The 23,339-nt window shown below is 48.1% G+C and overlaps 4 protein-coding genes across 4 annotated transcripts; 2 read left to right on the top strand and 2 right to left on the bottom strand.

Annotated features, from left to right (window-relative positions):
• Positions 1-125: 125 nt before the first annotated feature.
• On the bottom strand, positions 126-870 carry N7489_004806 (uncharacterized protein; the record flags this gene model as incomplete). Its single annotated transcript, XM_056710558.1, has 4 exons — positions 126-227; positions 281-495; positions 546-645; positions 694-870. 4 exons carry the CDS (start codon positions 868-870, stop codon positions 126-128), a joined length of 594 nt encoding a protein of 197 aa, XP_056568979.1.
• Positions 871-5,462: 4,592 nt separating this feature from the next.
• N7489_004807 (BTB/POZ domain-containing protein) lies at positions 5,463-5,955 on the bottom strand (the record flags this gene model as incomplete). Its single annotated transcript, XM_056710559.1, has 2 exons — positions 5,463-5,853; positions 5,912-5,955. The coding sequence occupies 2 exons, from the start codon at positions 5,953-5,955 to the stop codon at positions 5,463-5,465; spliced, it is 435 nt and encodes a 144-aa protein (XP_056568980.1).
• A 628-nt stretch (positions 5,956-6,583) lies between these two features.
• Positions 6,584-8,958, top strand: N7489_004808 (endonuclease/exonuclease/phosphatase family protein; the record flags this gene model as incomplete). The annotated part of the gene is made up of 2 exons (XM_056710560.1): positions 6,584-7,308; positions 7,524-8,958. Coding segments are annotated over 2 exons (2,160 nt in total), but the record flags the coding sequence as incomplete, so codon positions are not given.
• A 110-nt stretch (positions 8,959-9,068) lies between these two features.
• On the top strand, positions 9,069-10,792 carry N7489_004809 (uncharacterized protein; the record flags this gene model as incomplete). Its single annotated transcript, XM_056710561.1, has 6 exons — positions 9,069-9,289; positions 9,337-9,610; positions 9,679-9,999; positions 10,053-10,219; positions 10,265-10,666; positions 10,732-10,792. The coding sequence occupies 6 exons, from the start codon at positions 9,069-9,071 to the stop codon at positions 10,790-10,792; spliced, it is 1,446 nt and encodes a 481-aa protein (XP_056568982.1).
• Between the last annotated feature and the right edge of the window lie 12,547 nt (positions 10,793-23,339).

Below are 23,339 nucleotides of genomic sequence, written 5' to 3' on the forward strand. Positions count from 1 at the left end.
GATACTCGCTTGATGCATTTACTGGCAACCTTCCCGACACGATTGAAGGCTACGGGTACATGATGGATCCCTTGAAACTATGGGCAAGCCAATACTTACCATCCCTCGAAGGAGATCATGTCCTACTATCTCTCGTAGGAATAGAACATCCTTGCAGAGACTAAAACAGACCGAGCAAGAAGCATCAACTCTCCCACCAATCGACTTTCTTTGCGGACAAGCGGTTGCTGATAAATGTTAGTTTGATATTTATGTACTCGTGACATGGTGGCTTTGGTACCTCTTTCAGAGATTCAATAGACTTCGTTGTCGAGAGGGCGGAAAGAAATCCAACGGCATCCGAGTCGACAGGCCAACGATCCACGTCATCTACTCCCACCATTCCATCATCTTTCACATACTTCTGCATGATTTCCATGGTAATGGAAGCGAGAGTTCTGATGTATACATTCTGTGCCTGTTCCGGCGGACGTTCCACGCACATCTCCAAGCTGGCTATTAGGGGGGTTAGAATAACCATTACGAAGGAGGCAATTGCCACTTACCGACCTTGATAACGCCATCTAGGCCGAGAAGAATATTCCGACGTGTCAGAGACTGGTGTTCTAATCCAGTTTCATTGAGGTAACACACACCATCCAAAATCTGCACTGCCATGAGCTTAAGATAGCTGAAGCATCAAGAGCCACATACCTGCCAAACCATGGAAGCTAATTCTGCCTCCGTGGGATAAAGAGACCGACACCCCACAAGTTGCTCCAAAGTGTGCTGGAGGTCGTTGACGAGAGCGTACATGCGTCCTTCGTTGACGAAGAACTCTCGGGCCGTCAATACATTATCGTGGTCAAGGATACCATACAGTCGTCGCATTTTAGCCACGTCCCCTTTGGTGTACTCCCGAATGGCTACCACCTAGGACGGACGGGAACGGCGAGCTGTAATAAAACCCTCGCCTGCCAGATTACACCTGAGAGTCCGACGATAAGTGTCCCAGGTGACGAGATGTGCCTTCCTCGCACACCTGAGTTAAACCAAAGCGTTTTGGGCCTCCACTCACAACCTTTCGTGTATGTTCGCTCCGGGGAGACGTTTTTCTCTTCTTTGAGTTGGAGCTACTGTCCAATTGGGTGGGTGCATCAAGCTGGTGTGGTTGTTTGCTCAAGGGTGCCTCTCGTGATCGGTTATTCGCAAGCCGTTCTTGGTAGCTCTTGAAGTCAACCGCCGTGCAGTGCTTATCTTGTTTCGACATATTTGGGCCAGATCAAGATGGGCGGAAAGAAAATGAGGTGGAAAAGTATAGCGCTTGAAGGCGAAGAGGCCTATTTATAATGCAATTGTATTAATGGAACTAAATTTGTTCTGGGGGCCACCCCCAGCTTTTGCAGTCACATTGGTCACCAGGACGCTGAATCAGCTAGGTGGACCCTTTCTTCTGTGAGGTCAAGACCAGTTAAATATAAACAACCGATACTCTACTGCTACGTAGATTCTGCCTCACCAGCACCATGGACGAGTCTATATACCAGATCCTGAGCTGCAGATTCTGACAGAAAGGAGTCGGACTTACCAAGGAACAGCCAAGGTTAACATCAGCCAGATTACCCCCCACCCATCCATCTCGCAACATATGAACACAAAGAATGTGGAAAGACACTGTGAGATATTTGACAAAGAAGGCTGTCGAAGACTCGATATCTACAACCACGTGAGCGCTGTTGTGTCAAGAGAGCACTTCCATGAGGCTCTTCAAGCAGGGCGAGTAAGCGCCGCTGACATGATGACTGACCAACCGAGCCGCTACCCCCAATGTCCGCTAGTATTAGTACATAATTGATCATAATAAAGGTGAATCCTATTATGTAGTATAATGAATATGTCGTATCTATAATATTTTTATTGATGCGACTGGTGGACATTATATTGGAGTGGATTTGTAGGTTTAACATGTTTTGTAGTCACATATATATTTACACCCAATATAGTGGCATCACTACTTTTCTGTATTTCGGATCACACTTTCAATTTCACTTAGACTCGATAGTCCATTGCTTTTACTAGGCTTGACTATAGCTGAACACATCCATTGTATATCCTTCTACTCAAATAACCTGAATACGTAGTACTATAGGACATATACTTGCGTGGCTAAACATTATACAATTATAGAATTTCATGTGACTCAAGTGCTTATTAGTAAGCGACCCATGGGCCCATTAAGTGCCACGGGGCTACGGTCAACGGCCCGCCCATAGGCAGGGGGAAGTAAGGGAAGTAACTCAGTGCGAATCATGGGCCTCATGGCCCGTGGCGAGGTCTATCAATGTCACACGGACGTAGTACGGAGGTTTCTTGGCATCTCGCCCACATGATAAATGTATCAATCACTACCGATTCTATTTCGCAGGCCATTTCTAGTCCCATTCTGATCACTCGGTGAAGTTAGCATACAGCCTTAATCCGATAGGGATAGTAGATCCACTCATTCAACTATGACCAAGCAATACGCCCAAGACCCACGTGTAGAAGCATATGATGAGGTGCCGAACGATTGGCTTGAGTAAAATTAGCCATGCGGTAGGCTTTGTGCCTTGCGAAGTCAAGTCATCACTTCAGGCGGCGATTGTGAGTCACTCGACCTTACCCTATTTCAGCTCTTATATCCCAGAGAGCGCAAGAATCAAAGTAATTTTACCAAAGAGACAACCATGTTGCTGAGAGCTTTGGACAAGCAAGCAATCAAGAATACCCGGTTGGCTCCTACTATGCCTCGGCAACGACGGATCATATTTCAACCAATCCCGGATCGAAGTGACGGCAATTGCCTTTTGGGAAGTGGTGTCCCAAGTTAATGCAATCAACCATATTCTGCTGATAAGAGAACACGGTTGAAACCCGATTGAAACCCGATTGGGTTCTAGCAGTGCCATCTGAAACGAATTTCCGTTGGGTGATATCCCCGCAGGAGTGCTAGTTCGCTCGTAGTCGTAGTAGACAATCCGGCCATCCTTCCAAAAGCAACCATCACATGAGCGTTGATTGACGGTGGAAAATTTGCTCCAGGATCTAGGGGATAGTCCAAGAGGTCCTATAAACATTCTGATTCGATATTGTTTCGGACACCAAAGTCTTTACAGTGGCTGCCTGGCCGAACAGTAACATGCCCACGTATCCTCCGCAGCGTGGTCAGCTCGACGAATATATAATTTATTCTCAAAAAACAGTCGAGGTAGGGGATGTAGAGAATCCAGCTTGCCTGACAAGTGCATGATATGGCTTGAAGTTGAGGGTTGCGCCCTGTGGTATTCCGGGACTTGCCGATAACAGGCGCAGTAGCGATCGCTCGGCGTGTGCGCTCTTCCAGAGGTAAACGCCCATAGACCCCGCCGAGTGCGTGTCGGGAAAGTAATGGAAAGTTCGCCTTTTGGATTTGCGAGAAGTGCCACTGACGGATGTACCGAAGATAGCATACCAAATTGAGGTCTTCGTCAGTCCATCTATGTCTCTTGTATGACCTGCGCTTTCTCGTCATGAGTTAAGGTGGCAGATAGGCCCCCATTTTTCGAGAGAATCAGGGTTTCCTTTTTAGAGGAGAGTGGCATATCACCGTGCTATAGAGAGCAGGTTGTTTATGTGTCTGTGCTAATATGATACGTCTGTAGCGGTGTGAATCGTCTGTGGCGGTGTGATGAGCCTGCTGCCTGTTGTGAAACATAGCTGTAGACTATGATTGGTCTAGCGAAAAACTGTAGCGGTGTGGTGATTTTTGCCGAATTCGTGAGACGAGTCCGCATGATCCATTTTCCTCTTGATCGTTAGAAAATGTCCTCTCCGTTGAAGCACTAAATGACCAATTCCAGTTCAGTCAATAGATGAAGCTATCACTTGATGGGGAAAAACTTAGGAGTGGGAAGTATTTTCCAATTTGATGTGAGCAGTGCCGGGCTCATAACCTGTTGATTGATAAGTGATGCCTCAGTGTTCATATTATGGATGGGAGTTTTTTGTGTGTTGTGTTGCATACGTTCTAAGATACAAGTAGGCTGGTGAACAGGTATATATGTATGCACGTGATCCCAGCCTCATTATCATCTCAGTAACCGGGATATTTCAACATCAACACTCACATCAACACTCACATCAACACTCACATCAACACTCACATCAACACTCACATCAACACTCACATCAACACTCACATCAACACTCACATCAACACTCACATCAACACTCATCAACACTCATCAACACTCATCAACACTCTTCAGCACTCTTCAACACTCTTCAACACTCTTCAACACTCTTCAACACTCTTCAACACTCTTCAACACTCTTCAACACTCTTCAGCACTCTTCAACACTCTTCAACACTCTTCAACACTCTTCAACACTCTTCAACACTCTTCAACACTCTTCAACACTCTTCAACACTCTTCAACACTCTTCAACACTCTTCAACACTCTTCAACACTCTTCAACACTCTTCAACACTCTTGCGCCACGCACCAAAACACTCACGTCTCTGTTCGCTCTACGCCCTGAATGGCAGATATGCATTCTATTGCGGCGGGAAGACTAGCAGACCGCAAAATCTCACGGGAGGAGGGTTGAGAATACGGGGCTCGATAACGAAGGTTGGATCTTGAATGTACGATTCTGGTGATTGGTTTGCATCTATCCAAGGCTCGTTCTATCTCTCCAATGATGCTTCGGAATACGAAGAAGATGAAGATGTTGCGCAGGGCTTTGCTTCTTCGAATACTCTTGGAATACTCGAATACTAGTCCCCGGCACCACGGAGAGGTGCCTGCACATCGCTGGGGAGCCATGACAAGTCCTTGGCGAGCCAAGCCTTGCATGACTGAGCACATTTTTACAGTCACAGGGCTCATTGGCTGTGAGGGAGCGCAAGTCTTACATCGCTGGGCTCGTGGCAGCGACAGCCGTGGCCACGGAGACTCTCAAGCCCGCAGGCAAGAGAGGCACACCATGACACATCGGAGTGTGAGGAACGAAGTCCTGATTTTTCTTGGGTTGGGAATCTCGCTCCTTTTATATTCTCGTCATCATTTGGCCAGTATAATCACTTCGTCGTTGCGCTTAACTGACGTCCAACGCCACAGCAAGGAAATGTCGGGGATTCACTGTTACGCGGGATATCAATTAAAAAAACCCCAAACCCTCATTGAGTCTCATGTACCTCCCGCTGATAGGGTCTTCAAAGGTGGTTTCCCACTGGGTGGACTTTATTCCATGAAGCGTTGATCTGACTTCTTGAAGTAGGTCAGCTCCGAAGGTGGGATGTCCATGAGTTTCCGGCACGAATTTGTAACTGCCGTCGCGTAGGTATCCCTCAACCGAGGCTGCTGCTAGAATGCCACGCACTAAATGGCCATGAGGCAAGAATGTTGCTGAAATGATATGTTGACGTGTGAGACAGTAGGTATTGGTATCAACATAGCGTACTAAAGAGCCTTTGCTTCGGGGATCAGGATTGCAACAAGTATATTCTTAATATACTGCGCCGTTTCAAATTCCATCCCAGTCATATTGCACATGTCGGCAAGTCTGACAAGCTCTATCGCAGCCGACACCTGATCCCCTGGTTCTTTTGAATCGAAATGGATCCTGCGTATGTATAACCACTGTATGAGTGCTTCAAACCCCCGTACTGAGATCACCCCTTCCATTTCATTGAGTTTTGCTAGTTGCTGCTCTCCCTCTGCAAAGTTACCTCCGAACATTGCTCTGAAATAGGTGGACTCTTTGCAAAGGAGCTGCTTTGAAACTTCGAATTCGTGGTCGCTAGAGTTAATTTGAATTTTGACGGTAGGACCATGATACAATGGAAGAAGGCTAAGTGAGAGGGTTATTAACCACGACCATTTCAAAATTACTGTAACACAGTGCTTACGTTGCTGCGTATTCCTTAGCACTTGGTCCGGATACATCGGCCATTGTTTCGATTCGAGATTGGATAAACGCGTAGAAGAAGAACGAAGTGGTAAAAAGGTGAATTGGAGTGAGGGAGGGGGTAGTAACATTGGCAGTGACGGCGTATTGTCTGATGACATCATTTAAAGCTAATTTACCTAACTAGAGAAACAAACTGTCTGCCGAAGGGAAAACTGTTTTCGAATTCTACTGTACCAGGAGATAACTGATTTCGAAAACTACTGTACTCGTCGACTGTATTGCTCACATACGATTGATTGGGACTGTATCGCGTGGAACATTGTCGTTGATACTATTGCGATATAATATTATTGTGTTGTGTGCCGAGCGGGAGCTAACGCCAGACGAATGGCGGACCCACCCACGGGGGCTCCCGAGCCCCTTGCCACACAACCACGCGAAGAGGCACAGGGATTGTCGTAACGGAAAACCTTGCATCAACGACCACGGTCCGGACCAGGAGACATGCACGAGTGGAAAGCGAGCAGACCCACGCGACCCCGGAACCCGTGGAGCCGACCAATACCGGAACCAACACTGGACGAGTGACAACCAGGGAGATTTGGCAGATAATCGTACACCTGCAATGTACCGTTGAAGAGCAAAACCACGCTCTTTCACGCCACCCAGACCGAACCGAGAGAAAGTGCAAGATAACCAAAACGAGCTCCAAACTCAGAATGAGAAGCTACAGGAAGATATTCTAGCGCTACGGTCGCAGGTAAACGAGAGGAACGCTCCAACCCCGACACGATCATGGGCGGCCGTTGCAGCCAGCACGGACAATCCGCAACCCCGGGAGACCCGGCGACAAACTGACAAAGACAAGAACTGCGTCCGAATCAGCACCCAGCGATCTGTCACTGAAGCGCTGGGCGCAGAGAATAACGGAGACTCGTTCTGCCGCTATCTCCCCACCCCGGCGGCGAACACTCACATCAGGACGGCACTGTCGAAGACGCTATCTACCCCGGACGCACAGGTTGCGGGGATTGGTACTACCAAGACTGGATATGTGATCCGATTCAAAAACCAGGCGTCGGCCGAAACGGCCCGCAACAACACTGAGTGGCTGACCGAGCTGGGCAACGACACTAGACTGGTGAAGCCACGTTTCGGGGTAGCTGTTCACCATATCCCGACCTTTGGGTTGGACCTCGAAAACAGGAAAACCGAAGCCATTGAAAATATCGCAAACGAGAACGGCCTCACAGACCGCGGATTTCGAATCGAAGATATAGCCTGGCTGAAGAAAAGAGACAAAGAACTGGGAACGTTCGCCTCAATGGGCATCTGGTTCGATCCATCAGAGGCAGCAGAGTGGATGCTGGACAATGGCCTATTGATCGATCAACGGTACATTGGAAGAGTGGAAAAGTGTGAGATCAAAAATAAAGGATGCTTCTGATGCCAAGGATTCGGCCATCTAGCGTGGTCGTGTAAAAAGACACCCCAATGTGGCCACTGTGGCGGCCAACATGAGCGAGAAAGATGTCCTCCGGGCATCAGAGCGCGCTGCCTAGAATGCAGCGGTGAACATCCGACTGGAGACTTGCTCTGCCCGACGCCAGCCCCGGCGCCCCTAATGCAATGTTAGAGAACAACCTCCGAATTCTACAACTAAATACAATGAAATCGAGGGCGGGCATGGAAGCTCTCGTCAACGACCATCAAAGCCAGAAACTAGACGTGCTCCTTACCCAGGAACCGTCGATCACTGCCTACCGAACACACGTGAACCACAGCGCATGGCGACTATATCAACCCACAGTGGAGAGCGATTCGGTTCGATTCCGAAGCCTTATCTATGTCAATCGCAAACTCTCAACCTCCTGTCACCGACAAGTGAGATGCAACCACCCGGATCTGACGGCGATCAAGGTCTGGACGGCCGACTCCCAGATCCTGATCTTCTCAGTCTACGTTCCGCCCGTACCGATGCACACGCCTGATGGAGCATCCGCAGAAGCCACCTTATCGGTAATCCACGACACGATTCAAAACGCCAAACGAGACGACGGCAGAACCTTCAGCCTTATTTTGGCCGGGGACTTCAATCGCCACCACCCAGCGTGGGGGAGCAACCAGATTCAACCTCGATTCATCGAAGACGCCGGCAAACTGATCAATCTCTTTCATGATCATGGCCTACAGGGCTGTCTCCCTCGGGGAACCGCGACCTTCTGGTCGTTAAGCCACCCGGGAAGAAATTCCACGATCGACCAGACAGTGACAAACAGACCAGACCTACTCCTCAAATGCCACCTCTACCACGACAACTATGGCTCCGATCACCGAGGCACTTATTCAGAATGGTATCTCCAAGCGCGGCGCAACCCCACCACTAAGCCGAGAAAGGCGTACGACCGAGCGGAATGGGAGAAGATTGGAAAGGAGATCCAGGAGCTCTTCGAGCAACCCGGGGAGCTAGACACAGTCGTAGAGAGACTTACAAGCACGACCGCGAGTGCAGTCGACAAGAACACACCCGACCTGAGACCTTCCCCGTACTCCAAGCGGTGGTTCACTGCCGACCTTAAAGCCCAACAGAAAGATGTAAACCGCCTACGACGCAAGTGGCAAGAGAGCTGCGCTGAGGTCGGACGAGCCGGCTCCCGCAGCATGGCTATGTTTGAGGACATGCCCCAGTCACGGTGGGCATGGACTGAGACCATTGAGAAGGCTAGGACATCCCATTGGAAGCAGTTCCTCGACGAAGCAGGCGAAGGGAAATTATGGAAGGCAGCGACGAACATGAAGCCACGAGACTCCTGGGGCTGCATTCCAGCCCTCAAGGTCGGCGACAGGGAGCTAGTTGGAAACGCGGAGAAAGCTCAGGCGTTCATGGGCTCGTTCTTCCCATCGATGGCGCCTGCGCAAGAGGAGGCACCCCCTCACTCCCCACCGAGATCCGATGGCATCCAATCTCCGAGATTGAAATCTATCGATCGCTCAAGGCTGCCAAAGGCACAACAGCACCTGGCGAGGACGGTCTGCCGACGTTGATCTGGAGACGTTTCTGGAAATATCTCGGAAACATTATCTCTCGGATTTTCAGGTCGTCGATTGAACTAGGATACCACCCATAGGGATGGAGAAGCGCGCGGATTGTAGTCATGCGGAAGCCCGGGAAGCCAGACTACTCGCTACCGGGAGCGTACCGCCCGATCTCGCTACTCAAAACACTCGGAAAATTATTGGAAGCGGTGATGGCCCGGCGGCTGTTCTTCTTCGCGGAGCAGTACGGTCTTCTACCGGATACTCAGTTCGGAGGGCGCCCGGGACGAACAACCGAGCAAGCCCTCCTGATGCTTGCTAATGCAATCGACTGGGCATGGTACAGGCAGAAGGTTGTCACACTGGTGGTGTTTGACCTGAAGGGAGCTATGGGGTGAACAAGACAAGCCTGGGTATTCGCCTCCGGTCCAAGGGTATCCCCTCGGTGGCGCGAAAATGGATTGCGAGCTCCATGAGCGGGCGCCAGGCTAGCATTGGGTTCGACGATTACCAAACCGAGGTAGCACCACTAGACAATGCCGGGCTCGCGCAAGGCTCCCCACTGTCACCTATCCTCTTTGCATTCTTCAAATGCGATCTGATCGACCAGGCGGTCGATGGTGGGGCATCTGCCTTCATCGATGGCTACTGCCGCTGGCGAGTTGGCTGGAGCGCTGAAGAGAACCCGGCCAAAAGCCAGTCCAAAGACATACCCCTAATGCTATCAAGCCATCTACGACCGCCAAACTCTTGGGGCTAATCTTCGATCATGAGCTTCGTTGGAAGGAACACGTACAGCAAGCCGTTAAACGAGCCACCAAGGTCAATATCGCGCTTGGGGGATTGCGACAGCTCCGCCCAGAGCAACTGCGACCGCTCTACGAGGCGTACGTCACACCGGTTGTCGACTACACCTCGACCGTCTGGCATGATCCACTTCGAGACAAGACCCATCTACGACACCTCCGTACCGTGCAACGAGCGGCTCTCATCCGCGTCCTGTCTGCCTTTCGAACAGTGGCAACAACCACACTTAGCGTAGAAGCACATGTACTGCGAACACACCTTCGTCTGCGCTGCCGTGCACAGAATACCATCACTAGACTGCATACCCTACCCCAAAAACATGCTATATGGAGCGCACTACGTCGGGCCCGGAGGAGACGCAACAATCGTGGATCGTTCGCCGGGCCCCGCTATCAGAAGCCTTGGAAACAATGAACCTGGAGAGACTACAGGAAATTGAAATGATTGCAACCCCGCTACCACTGTGACGAGAAGAAGCCTTCTCAGAAATCGAGATTGAAACGGACAGAGAGATCACGCTAGAAAGAGCCGAGGCTGCACGGTCAACCGCGGAAAACGTGGTGTACTCGGGCGCCTCGGGGCGAGAAGGTCACCAGGATGCCGCAGCTGCCGTGTTCGATGAATCGCTGGAAACATCCGATAGCATACAAGTTCAGGTCGGACCTATGGAGCGATGGTCGGTTCACGCCGCCGAGCTGATTGGGATCTTGTACGCCATCAACATCATTAAGATTGCTCTCCGACACTGGAGAACCTATACGCGTGTGATATCTGCCACTACTCTCAGTGCCACCAAGTCGGCCCTGCAAGCAGTCCAGAATCCCACAAACAAGTCGGGACAACAGATCGTCCATGCCATCCTACAAGCAGCCAGGAACACCAAGGCCCACGGCACGTCGATTCGACTACAGTGGATACCCGGACATTGCGAAATACCCGGGAACGACACTGCCGATTTGCTGACCAAAGAGGCAGCCATACCGGGGAAAACACACCCGTTCTGCTCTTTGCTATCACGCAAGAGAGCACACATTAGGCAAGGGATCTACCCAATGGAAGAAAGAATGGAACGACTCGAACACCGGCGCCCATCTGCGTCAGATCGACGACACACTACCGGCCAAGTACACCAGACAGCTCTACGGCTCTCTACCTAGGAATCGAGCGTATTTATTAACGCAGTTGCGAACCGGATACTGCTGGTTGTCAACATACGCAAGGACCTTCAGATTCCGAGATAACGATCTGTGCGTCTGTGGCGAACGGGAAGGCGTTCACCACGTGTTGTTAGATTGCCCACTATTGAGAGAACTGAGGATGGGGCTGCGAAGTAAGGTTGGTGACACGTTCAACAGCATATCAGCACTGTTAGAGGGAACAGGAGAAGGAAGAGGTAAGATTGACATTGCTTCACGGGCCAAGACAATGGAGGCTGTCTTGGACTTCGCTGAAGCATCACAATGGTTCCAAAGCCGCGTGCCATGAGGGCAGCATGAATATAACGATGGCACAGAGGCCACTACAGGCCTCAGCGAGGCTCTAAGTTCGCTTAGGAAGTGGTGCACAATCCTTTTCATAGATCAGCGCCATTATCTTTAATCGACTGGAACGAACGTTCGCGACCCACCCTGGATGGGGGCACTTCTGCTATCCACATCCAGCGGCCACGGAACGTTATTCTGCCGTCCAGGCTGCGCTTGGAGAAGCGAAAGCCTAGTCATCAAATGACGATTTTTTACAAACGATTTGTTTCTATTGGTGCGAGAGATAAATCAATGCATAACTCTGTTTCTACCTTTGCTGCTGTCATGACATAATAATGGTGGCTCAATACAGGTTTATTCGATTGGGCATAACACAGCGCTATCAAAAGTTTGACTACAAAGTGATAGCAGTCCTTTACCTCATTGATCAATGTGTCACAAAACGCTGGCAAATTTCTCATTCTGATGTCTCAAGACCGAAGGAAAACATAGATTTAGTCAAACAAAACTTTTGCAAAAAAAAGAAAGAAAGAAAGAAAGAAAAGAAAAGAAAAGAATCAAGTTTATAGCATCTTTAACACAGAAATTAATATCCAGCTCCTTCAACTTTCGCCTCCACTGAAATGATTTCATGTCTTTTCTGCATTTCTTTGGTCACCCCAGTTCAATATGAAGAACTATTATCTTATCTATCAGCACCTTTTCGATCTAAGACATGCCTAAAATTAAGCGAAACTTCCAACAGATTTTGGGGGTGATTTGGAATCTAGTACTTGCAAAAATGAAATGGTCGTGTGGTTTTGGTGCCAAAGATGGCTCCAGGTACGTGATCACCTTTACTGACGATTATTCTCGTGGCTCGTGGGCATATGCCATGAGATGGAAGCATGAAGCGCTCCAGAAAAGTTAATTCGCCGCTCTGTTGTGAACTTATTCTTACCCTTCTGGTGTGTTGGCAAGGAGATCAAACAGCGGGTTATGGTCGAGTAAAAAGTTCTGTGGGCTGTGGTATTGGGAGCGGATCACATCCGGGCCCTAGATAGGACCACGGCAAAAGAAGATCGGCTTGAAAAAATAAGCAGGAGAAGATATGATGGAACATGGAGAGTCGTACAAAGTCCAAACCGACAATATCACAGTTGCCCTCTTCCGTGTAAATTTGATGGCAAAGCCACGAGGGTTTCGAGCTAGATCGGGAAACTCGCGACCTAGGGTGACAGTTGAAAATAGCATTTTTCTCGTCATTCCCGCATCCGTCGATAGCTCTACGGCCTCATCAAGCAATCTGCAGGGCTTGGCGCGAACCCACCAATCTTGGTGGAACAATTACTAGCTTTTTGATTATGACTATATGTGACCCAGAAGACGTGTACCGTTGGCTCGCTTTCAGAAATAGCTATGACGGCACCTGGTACTTACAGCACGTAATCTGAAAGTTGATCGATATAGCTGACTGGAGCCAACTAGAGCACCACTTGCAAGAATCTCACCACGAGGAATTTCGCCCGGCGCTGGTAATGTTGTTGTCGGAGTAGATGCATTGGCATACCGGCATACCGGAGGATCCATTGATCCTATGCATTTTGTAATTTTAGATTAGTAATCAGCGGCCCATATAAATTGTTAGGAAAGTCGATACAGCAATACAGAGGGTTGAACACCATTGATTGGACCCATACATTTTACAATACGGCCCACGCCGACAGATGTTGGATGCCTGATTGATGCCTCAGGTATCACATGTATGATAACTAGTTAGAACCAGATAGCCTGCCTGCCTGCTCTCTCTCTCTCTTTCCTTGGATCGTCCACCCGAATACATACAGTGCTTTCTCCATCGATTTACCATCTGTATTGTATTTCCATGAAATGTTTATATCAGATCACAGTTCAGCACACTTGGTTATACTCGGTCCGGCTTCGGTCGTGTTCAACTGGCAGCAGAGCAAACGATCACATGAACTCGGGTGCAACGCTTGATGAGGAGCAATGGGAATCACATTTATAGTAGGAATATATATGCATCAACGGCAAATTTGTGAGGCTGGCGGGGATGTGCCTCCGTGGTTACGGATTGGATGGTACTCACACAGTTGTGATGGCTGGCATCCAGGAAGGGCCGATAAGCCGATCGAGTATTTTAATTGCATGCTTGTTCCAAGGCCTCAATCGCTAAGTTGTCTTTTTCGATTCACCGAACTCGCCTCAGGATGTAGGCAGCGTAATCGTAGACTATAATCTCGTCAGGTGAGTCACAGTCGCCCTTTGAATCGATGACTCTGAGCTCGCAAATGCCCGCATCATACAGTTGAATTCACTACATGTGTAATGGATACTTGTTGGACAGCTTGTCCCACGGGAACATCAAAATCGAGCAGGTTCAAAAGATCTCATTCTTCAGATATGATACATAGTTAGTGGTCAATCGCAAGTGGTTATTGCTGAGTAAGAAGCGGGACGGCCCCCGCAAATCAATTTACGCTTGGCCTTTATTCCTGGTCTACATCACAACTGCATCACGCTGGCAGCTGGCATATCGCTCGCTTGTTATATACCGGATTTGCTGTATCTAGAGTATGGGCGGAAGGGGGCAAGATATTGTCGCGCCCCGTCATTATGATGCTTATCATCACAGCTCCTCTGATTGGTCCTACCATGCAAATAAGGTTCGTCTAGAATTCAAGAGTGGTTTGCTTGCGGGGTCTAAGCGAAGATAGCTTGTCGCAGTGTTAATCACTTAGGTGTATCTTTTGTACGTCAGAATGATCGTAGCAAGGAGGCCACCAAGAGCTAGCGATGTGTTACCTGCTGTATTGCACATAAATAGGTCATATTACAATAGGATTGTAATAGGATGGTAACAGATATGTAATAGGAACATTCTGAATTAATGTGTTCATTCGTTCATCGAGAACAGCGCATCTCAGACAGCTCCTATTACCTATTGCTTAGAAACGTGGAATTGGAACATCAATTATCCCTATAGCGCCCGGGATTAGTGACGCGATCAAAAAGAAAGATCATCGAGAGATTGAATCGTATTATGACAAGATCATCAACCCCTCAGATAAGGATGACTAGATGCACTTCTAGAATCTGTTCACTTGGGAACAGCTCGACACTCTATTAGAAAGCAGCTTGTTGGTTTGATCCTGTTTTTGAAAAGCTGCTCTCTGATAGGGTTGATATGGCCAATAAGGATAGCAAGGAGTATCTGAAAGTAACATTAACCTGATCTGTTTTCCGTAATTATTAAACTCATATGCATTAGATTAAGGAGTAATTGAAGGCACTTTAGAGCATGAGTCCTTCGGATTCACTGTTCATACCTACCATCAAGGAGTTGATAGGGAGCTTGTCCGAGCATATCAGAGAGGAAGAGACTGACGACTTGCCTAAGCTGGAAGAAGCCTTATCTTAAGAATGCTAAGAGCTTTGGCCGGACGAAGTTGTTTGTGCCTTTACGTTACCACCCTAGTGCACCGGACAGACCTGATACCATGTGTTAAACAAGTAATCCTGACAGCTGGTGAGGCGAGATCAAAGCATAACAAAGTATAACATTGTATGGTAGTGGCCTCAGCACCACACCACAATTAGACCCGAAATGCGTCGATATAAGGTGAGACGTGCGCCCGCTCTCGCTAGAGCAAAGTCGTGACCCAATGACTAGACGAAATATCTTTGCGTGTCAATGCAGGTGGTCGAGTTGTAAACAAGGCCCCTAATTATCCGCCAACATGGTCAGAGATAACAAACAGCGCTATGAACACTAAGTTCCGACTACGTTGCGATAAGATTCCAGCTTGAATGAAGGAATACTTCCATTCATTTTATTCTGGACACATAAATGAAGTAGGTATTCTAAACGTTATCGGTAAATATTGTTCTTAGTCACACAGTTCGTCGCTCAATTGACGCGAACGACTACTTCGTTATGTAATAGACGGCTAGACGCCTCTTTAACCCCGGTTATTGCAGAGTCAATCGCATCCACTAGATCTACGACAGTCGTCTGATCAACTGTGACCACATTCGCTTCGACAAGCTCTGCAATTTGCGCTAGCGCAGCACCGTCCGGTGTCGCAGCCACATATTCCGAGCGCACCCCTCTATCCTTCGAACACAGGATATCCTGCTGCCGGCTGGTTGTGCTCTCCAGTTCAGGCGACGGTACTCCAGGAGTGATCACCAAGCCCTTATCTTTCACCAGTGATGATGCGTGGGCCTGTCGAAAGGCGGCATCAACGGAAAAGTCCAGTATAATATCCGCCGGACCCCAATTGCGAGCATGGAAGGTTGCAGCGAGATCAACTGTTTGACTTGAGGATGGCGGAATGACAAGTACCTCGTCCACACCTGATTCATCCATCAACGCTTCCGACTCCTGTCGTCCACAAACAGCGCAGATCCATGATCTAGTGAAAGGAAGACACGCATTTTTCGCCCCTAGAAGCTGGATAGCAATTCGCCCGATGTTATTGTCGTCTACGTTGTTAACCAGCACACGCATCGGCTCGGAATTGGTCGGAATTTCACTGCTTGTCGCAGGAACACCAGTCCCACAATACCGGAAAAGCGCCTGCCAAGCTACCAGGGCTGGCGTAACCACTGAAGCTGCCTCTGCGGCACTAATATTCATTGGTTTCAACGCGACTTCGTCCTCGGTCGCAAGCGCGTAGTCGGCCGCCCCCTCCGTCTCGCGTATAACTTAACATCCCGAGAACTACATCTCCGATCTTGAATTTCGGCCCTCCAGGTATTGTGTGATCCTCTGTCGGTGTGCTGATCACAGTTCCACATACACTGTGTAGCGGAATGTGCGTTGGCGCATACTTCGGGTTAACAACTCTGGTTGGCGGCACTTCCATATGTCCCCATGTGGCTGCTTGGATCTTGAAGATATATTGATGTGCTGACGGCCGCGGCGTTGGACATTCCGTATCCAAAAATGCTCCTATAGCTAGGCCAGCGTCAATTTCACGATATTTCTTGGTATAATTTGCCCCGGTCAAAACTTCATCACCAGTCCGGATCTGATCGTAGTAGACTGCACGCATGGTAGCGGGCACGAAAGTCTGCTCGTTCATCGTCGCAGAGGCGGGCTTGGCGGGCTTCATGGTGAAATCTGGCAGGTGGTGGAGTTCTTGTCTTGAAGGCTTGTACAAGCAAACGCTTACTCTTCTTGCCTGGAGAGATACGCACAACGGTTCAGTATTCAGCCAATCCTCAACTATTGATGAAGTTATCTACATGGGCCGTCAAACATAGTGCTTTCATCCTGTTACGGAGGGAGAATCTGTCATAAGTCGTCATGGCCATCCACGCCGCCGAGTATGACGTAATCCTGGATCCACCACCCTCTTACCTTACTCGCTCTAAGCTGGCTGTTGACGTCTTTGCTATCTCTGTTACTGTATAAACAAACAGGTTTCGGAAGAAGTGATCGGCACTGACGAAGGCCTCTTTAGGCGACATATAGCTTGTCTAAAGAACCTGTTTCAGCCACCCATACTTCTAATGCATCCAGATACAGCAAGTACACACTGACAACGTTATCTTATTGCCAAGTTCAGTAACATTAAATTTTCTACAATTGGAACCAGATATTGTATGACTAAGACAGGTTAGTGAAGATTAGACAGTCACGATATACTTGTATACGTATCAGAGTACAAATGCACTGAACTGTGATTGGTGGGCTGACGGGGATTCTAGCAGAGCCATCTAAATCTGTATAGCAGTTTACGCCACAGATATATCACGCTAATACAGAGTTGTCTCTAGAAAATTATGGTAGCATTCATAGAGAATTATTCAATGTGCAGTTATCTCGATTCACGCCGCAGCACGAATAGATCGGTTAACAAGAGCAGAAACAGAAAGGTGTATTTCTCGGATGCCTTTTGACAATGACATCGATGATCTAACTGCATGGTCGGTCAGTCAACTGACCCTTGTGGCGTAGCGCTTTCGCGCCAAAGCTAACTGCCCTGGCAGTCGACTTTATAGGCCTTCCAATACTGAAGCCTTTCCCATGCCGTATGCCCACCGTCGGCTATTATTGTACTCCCGGTCGTGACGCTGCTCGCGTTGCTTATGAGGAGCAAGGTAATACCACGAAATTCTTCCGCAGCGCCAATCGTCCTATCATGTTCTCAAACTCCTATACCTTTTATTAATTCTGCTGGAGGCAGTTTCGAATCAAGGTAGCTCGGCGCTTGAGACAATCGTTAACTGTTATTTGATAGTAAAACCCCTCGATGCTATCAAAAGCACGAGGAGACCCCCTATCTAGCTTCTCTCGCCGCGCTCAGATATGCCACCGTTGAGAGTTACAATGAATTCCCACCTTTGATTCCCACTTCAAGGCCTAGAAAGCCGGCGTATTGTAGCGAAGGTGATCGGCAATATTACCGCCAATCTGAAAGAATATAATACAGATATGCCCACATTCCTCAGTTTACGTGTTACGGTGTGTCCGGGCCCAGAAGTGTAGCAAGCTGGTACTCTCCAGCTTTTAGTGGGTGAACCCAATAATGTGTCTAATATAATTGCTACTGTTTCCTGAATAAGAGTTCGAGGGGTCGGCCAAATTATGATTGACGCACATCTCCGCGCTTCCGCATCGATATAGTGAGGTCACTATGAAGTACCCATGTGTAAGCCGCCGAAACAGCCGGCTGCAATAATTATAGTCGACATTACCAGGATCTTACGGCAAGCAGACATGTAGGTTCTCCAAATTAAAATTATCGCCTTGTACCCAGGGGGTTTATACTAGTAGGAATAGGCAGACGGTACGAAAGGGCGGTCAATGGTGGAGGTATCGTACTGGGGTGCAAATACTCATGCAACGCCACTGTACAAGATATTGTTAACTCAAAAGTAATTGGCCTAACTGCAGTAGAGTGATTCGCTGAAAGGTAACGACTGACTAATCTCCAAGGTACCCGCGTACGTGGCGACCTCCAGATGCCAAGAATTATGGCCAGACGCATGATTGTTCTAAGGGTCTTTAAAGGTGCCAAGGGTTGGATGGCTGTTGGTGGCTTTATAGTGTCGTTGATGGGGATTATCAATCGAGTCTTAAGAGATAGCCTATGTCCAAGGGAGGATAAAGTACGACTTTCTACATGCAAGTTGAGGTAGCACAGTCCTCGTATTCTGCACTTGCATCAGAGTGGCTGACCTGTAGTCCCGTCCTCAGGTAACTATCTATATCAAACGACCCAAATTCGTATGTAGACACACAGGCATAGACGCGGACAGAGGTCGCAGGAAAAGTCGAGCACTCAAGGCTAGTAAAAATCAGCGCCCAACCAAGAAAAGTAAAATAAAAAAGGAAAGACGGAAAAAGAAAAAAGACGCTGATATAGCTGGGAATATAATAGAACAAGGTATCAACGTCGTATGCTCGTCCTTCAACAGATCGAGATAATAACCATATAAGACATAATATATCAATAGTTCCGTAGCCCATCGACTCATATACCGTCGCAATGAGTAGGCAACGCTAAGTTTGAACAAAGAGACCTGAAAATCAAAAGATAATATAACAGGGTATCGTTGCTCGGAGACTCGTTTATAATCCCTTGTTCAACGCCCCATGTAAAAGCAGTAAATGCCGGCCCGTAGAGAAAGGAAATACCGGAACATGAAAAGACAAGACGAATGCAACTGGTGCAAGATGGAAATTTCGTGTGCTGCAAACCAGTGTGGGGAGACCACTGGCTAGCAAGGTGAGATGAGGCAAGTCGAAAAGATTTTACTTTTGTATTGTGTTCGAATATGAGAGGCGGGGCATGGCCTTGAGGTGTAGGCGATGCAGTTTTAGTAGATTAATATTATCTCCATGGGAGATCCGGATGTGCCAGGAGCATGGCCATTCGGATTTGGTGTTTCGGAGATGTCGAGGATTATGTCTTGACCCTCTGGAAGGTGGCGGACAACATCGTCATCGACTATGACTCGCATGCCTTTCTCGTGGGCACGCATGATATTTGAGATTCGGATCGGATCGATTTGACATTTCTCGGTAATTTGCCTCACAAGTTCTTGAACTGTGCGTTCCGTCAAATAGATTGCACGGTAGTAGTCCTCTGAGCGCTTCGCATTTCCAGCGATCCGGACATAGAAGCATGCGACTGCGAAGATAATTAGCAAGGATATTAATGATCGGGTTGCGCTCCTAAACTCACCAGGCTTAGGAGGGCATTCAGCTGGAGGTCGATAGGTCAAGTCTACACCCGCGGCCTCTATGAAACCCCTTGAGACCTGGTCACCAGCAGGAATTCTCTGGATGGTGGTCGGGCGATTTCCTAGTCTGAGTGATTGAGTAGGCGGCGATTTCGAAGAAGGGGTATTGGTGTCGGGAGGTGAGGGCATAATTGCCTCCAATTCACATGTGTTTGAACGGCTCATATTCACATACTGAGGGGAATCGCCATCACCCGATAACTGGATGGGATATAGGTCGGGATCGTCGAATGTGTCACCGCGTAAGCCGAAAATGCTCACTGAGTGAGTAGATGAAAACATTCCTTGCATTGTAGCCAACTTGGCTTGGAGATCATCCTCCAACAAGACTTTCTCTGGAGGCACATCTTCGGAGCTCAACGACCAAGTTCGTTTGTGACCCGAAGACTTGTCGGATCTCTTTGCGGCAGAAGCATTGTTTCCCCGTTTGCGTTTCGTAAACCCACCCACTTCTGCCTGGGAAATTTGCTGCTTAAGTTTATCCATGTTCTTATTGACATGCGCAACGTCATTGGACAGCTTCCGCTCAGCGCCATGATCCCGGAAAAGCTTTACTTTGCAGTAAGACAGCTCCGTATCGCGCGATACACCTGCCTCCTCGCCTGGGGACAATAGCTCGGTTTTGGAGCATAGTCTGACAGCAATTCCCTTTACACCTTTTGAGTGACTGAAATCCGTGGAAAGGAAATTAAACCGCACGGGAATATTGCAACCCGACGCGCCAGTCGTGGGATTGGCAGTCCAAGTGACGCAGAAGCCGTCGACTGACATACTCTCGACTTGCATCTGTCGGTTCCTGTGTGCGTCGCTGCCACCTTGTAATGGATCCACGTATTCCACAGCTAATAGTTTTCCACCCCGTTGATGGGCTTCTGTGGTACCGCGGCCTTCCTTCCATAGTTGCCAACATGCTGACGGTTTCATTCGTAGTTCTCGCTCTTCGAAGGAAACGCGGACAAATGTTCTATACCGAAGCGGTTCGTGGTTGCCGATTGGTGGGCTCGTGTCGACAACTGAGAGATTGTATGCTTGGCCCTTATTGAGATAAGTCACGGGAATCTCACTCATGTTCTTTACCATGGCGGTCGGTGCTCGAAGAGAAACATTGAAGCGGAATCTAGATGCGACAGAACGCGGTCAGCGTTGAACAGAAATTTAATGTTCAGATTTAACTCACTTCTCGCCATTGGCATAGGACATGTCACCAGACATTTGAGCCGAAAATTCCGTCGAGGCAGTCAAATTGGGTACTGTTTCGACATGTACATCATTTGGAAATTCATCGAGGGTATCATCCATGGCGTCATATCCGGAGTCGCGGTGCATGAATGCGCTTGGCGCATATGACGGCTGCTGAGTGTTCATGTCATTCATTGGATTCATGAACCCCGGGTGGAACGGCTCAAAGCTAACGCTGTGGTTATTGTGTACAGCTGGCATTCCCGACAACGGGGTCAAGTGCATCCCTGTCGGACTATGCAAATCCCCAGCCTGGTTATGGAACATTGCACCCATTCCAGACGAAGTGGGGGCATAAAAGCTTGTATGCTGGTTGGCAGGCGGCATCATGGAATATGAAGCGGATTCCATCCATGAGTGCGTCAGCCCCAGTTCGTGCATATTTCGGGGAGTGCGGTCGTTGTTGGTGATGGGTAACTTGACATCATGATTCTCCATTTTCACATCGTTGTTCTCGGCCATACTATGAGCAAGAATTGGGTCAGTTCTAATCTTACACCTATTGTCTGGTAGAACACATGATGTTATATACCTTGAGGTCATCAAAGACTCGCCTGCCCTCACATTGCGCGAGCTCTGGCTATCTCGCCGAGGGACAATGTCTGAGAATGCTTGCCGAAACCGACTGATGAACTCAGTATCCGGCTTTTGAGACTTTCTCCTGCGCAGAAAGAATATAATGTTAGAAATGAAACCATTGTATTATTGACAACTTAAGCGTAAAAACTCACCGGTTGTTGAACATTATTTATTTTACCAATGCTTCGCTTGAGCCGGGGGAAGGAAAGAAACAAAATATGGCTACGGCCCACTGCCAGTACGCTTGGATGTGCTCTGTCTGGTCTTCGGTGTCAAGCGTGGAGTATGGAGATTGGGGAGTGTCCGAATATCGTGCGGGGTGTTCGATAGCTTGAGATTGTGCGAAACCTTGCATCAAGTGAAAGGTCCTACTGAGGAATCGTCATTCGAAGGAATGATGGAAGCTCGGACTCGATCAGAAAGGTGAAGGTAGATAAAGAAGTCCTAAACAGATTGCAGAACATAGCAATGGATAATGTTTCCTTGTAGGGTATAATTTGAGAGACGAGGGGCGGAATGAAGGGATATGACGATGTTTGAAGGGAGAGGAGAATGGTACGGTTGACGACCTTCCAATGAAGATGTACAAGAGATCCCACACGACGTCATCCACTGAGCCACAGTGGACTTCCACCAGAAAAGGGGGGCCATTGGATATGCTTGGAAGATTTTCAGCTGAGTGGTGATCTCGGGAGGAGGAAAGCGGTCGCCACCTGGGACTGATAAGAACAGGGGGACCACTTTCGGTAAGAAAAACTTTTCTTTTTTTATTTTTGCTTTTCTTTTTCCTTTTTCCTCCAAATAGCCCCCAATGAAATCTGCAACACAATAATTCTAAAAATTCTCCAAATTGGCAGAATATTTGCTCTGGATAAAGTATTGGTAAGGAGGAATATATTGTGGCGGGAAAGGTTACCGAGCTATGGAAGAAGGTGTTCAGGTATGAAGAAACCTGTCAATTTACGCTTACTTATTGGGTAGTACAATATCCATGGATAGACACATATAGATGATATAGTTTGCCATAGTATACACGATATATTTGTTCCTTTCATTCAGTCTAGGAACATTTCTTATTTAGCATCGTGTCGACACACTATATGATCTATGGTCCCCATTCCTAGCATACATATATAACACATACTGTGGTTTATTGCCAGGCACGTGTATACATATAGTTCTACCTCGCCTGCGAGTTTTCCGAACACGACTCATGCCCACGGGTACTTGGGAGGGAACCTTGGAAATATTTCCCGTACTCGTTAGGTAATGTACTTCGGAATGATGCTTCCATATTGTTGTTGGGTTTAGCAGCAAATCAATGCTATTGAGGGTTATATCATACGAGCACTTTATACATGCAACGTTTCTAGCTTTGGTCTATTGTTCCAGATCTCAAATGGATCAACATCACAGTCCTATATATCTAGTCTCCGACGTCATACTAGTGTGTACATTGTACGGAGTACAACATACAAAAGTACTTTAGCCGCGAAGGAGGTGTATGGACCCGTCAATCTCTGGTAGTCAGGCGTGGTAGGTGGTCGGCCCGACCGGATCTGCATTGAAACTGATGTTGTTCGGTTGATATATGTCTTTCCGTTGGAATCCATTGGCTGGGCCCAGGGATATGTCAATTGATACAGTTGGTGTTGCCTAAAACATTTTAATCTATGCCGATGATCTCATCTTCGGTCTAACGCGGCTCAAGGAAACCTGGAGACTCATGCATAGAGGCTGTGGTGCGTCTCATAGTGCATCAAAATTGCAGCTAACGTTGTCTATATCCCTGATTGTATAAGCTAGTCTGCTCATCGACAGCCATGGATGGCTTATGATGGTCATAGCTTGTGAATTTATACTGGGATGGAATGTAAGGCATGATGTGTCATCGATACAATAGAATACAACCACATACCACGTCAAAACAGCCCCAGTCAAAACAGCTCATTGATGGAAGATCATCCACTATTTCTCATTGACTACCTTCTCCACTATTCTTCGAAAGGCCTAGGTAGGGCC

This window comes from Penicillium chrysogenum, assembly GCF_028827035.1.
Source record: "Penicillium chrysogenum strain IBT 35668 chromosome Unknown utg000002l_segment0_segment0, whole genome shotgun sequence".
NCBI lineage: Eukaryota > Fungi > Ascomycota > Eurotiomycetes > Eurotiales > Aspergillaceae > Penicillium > Penicillium chrysogenum.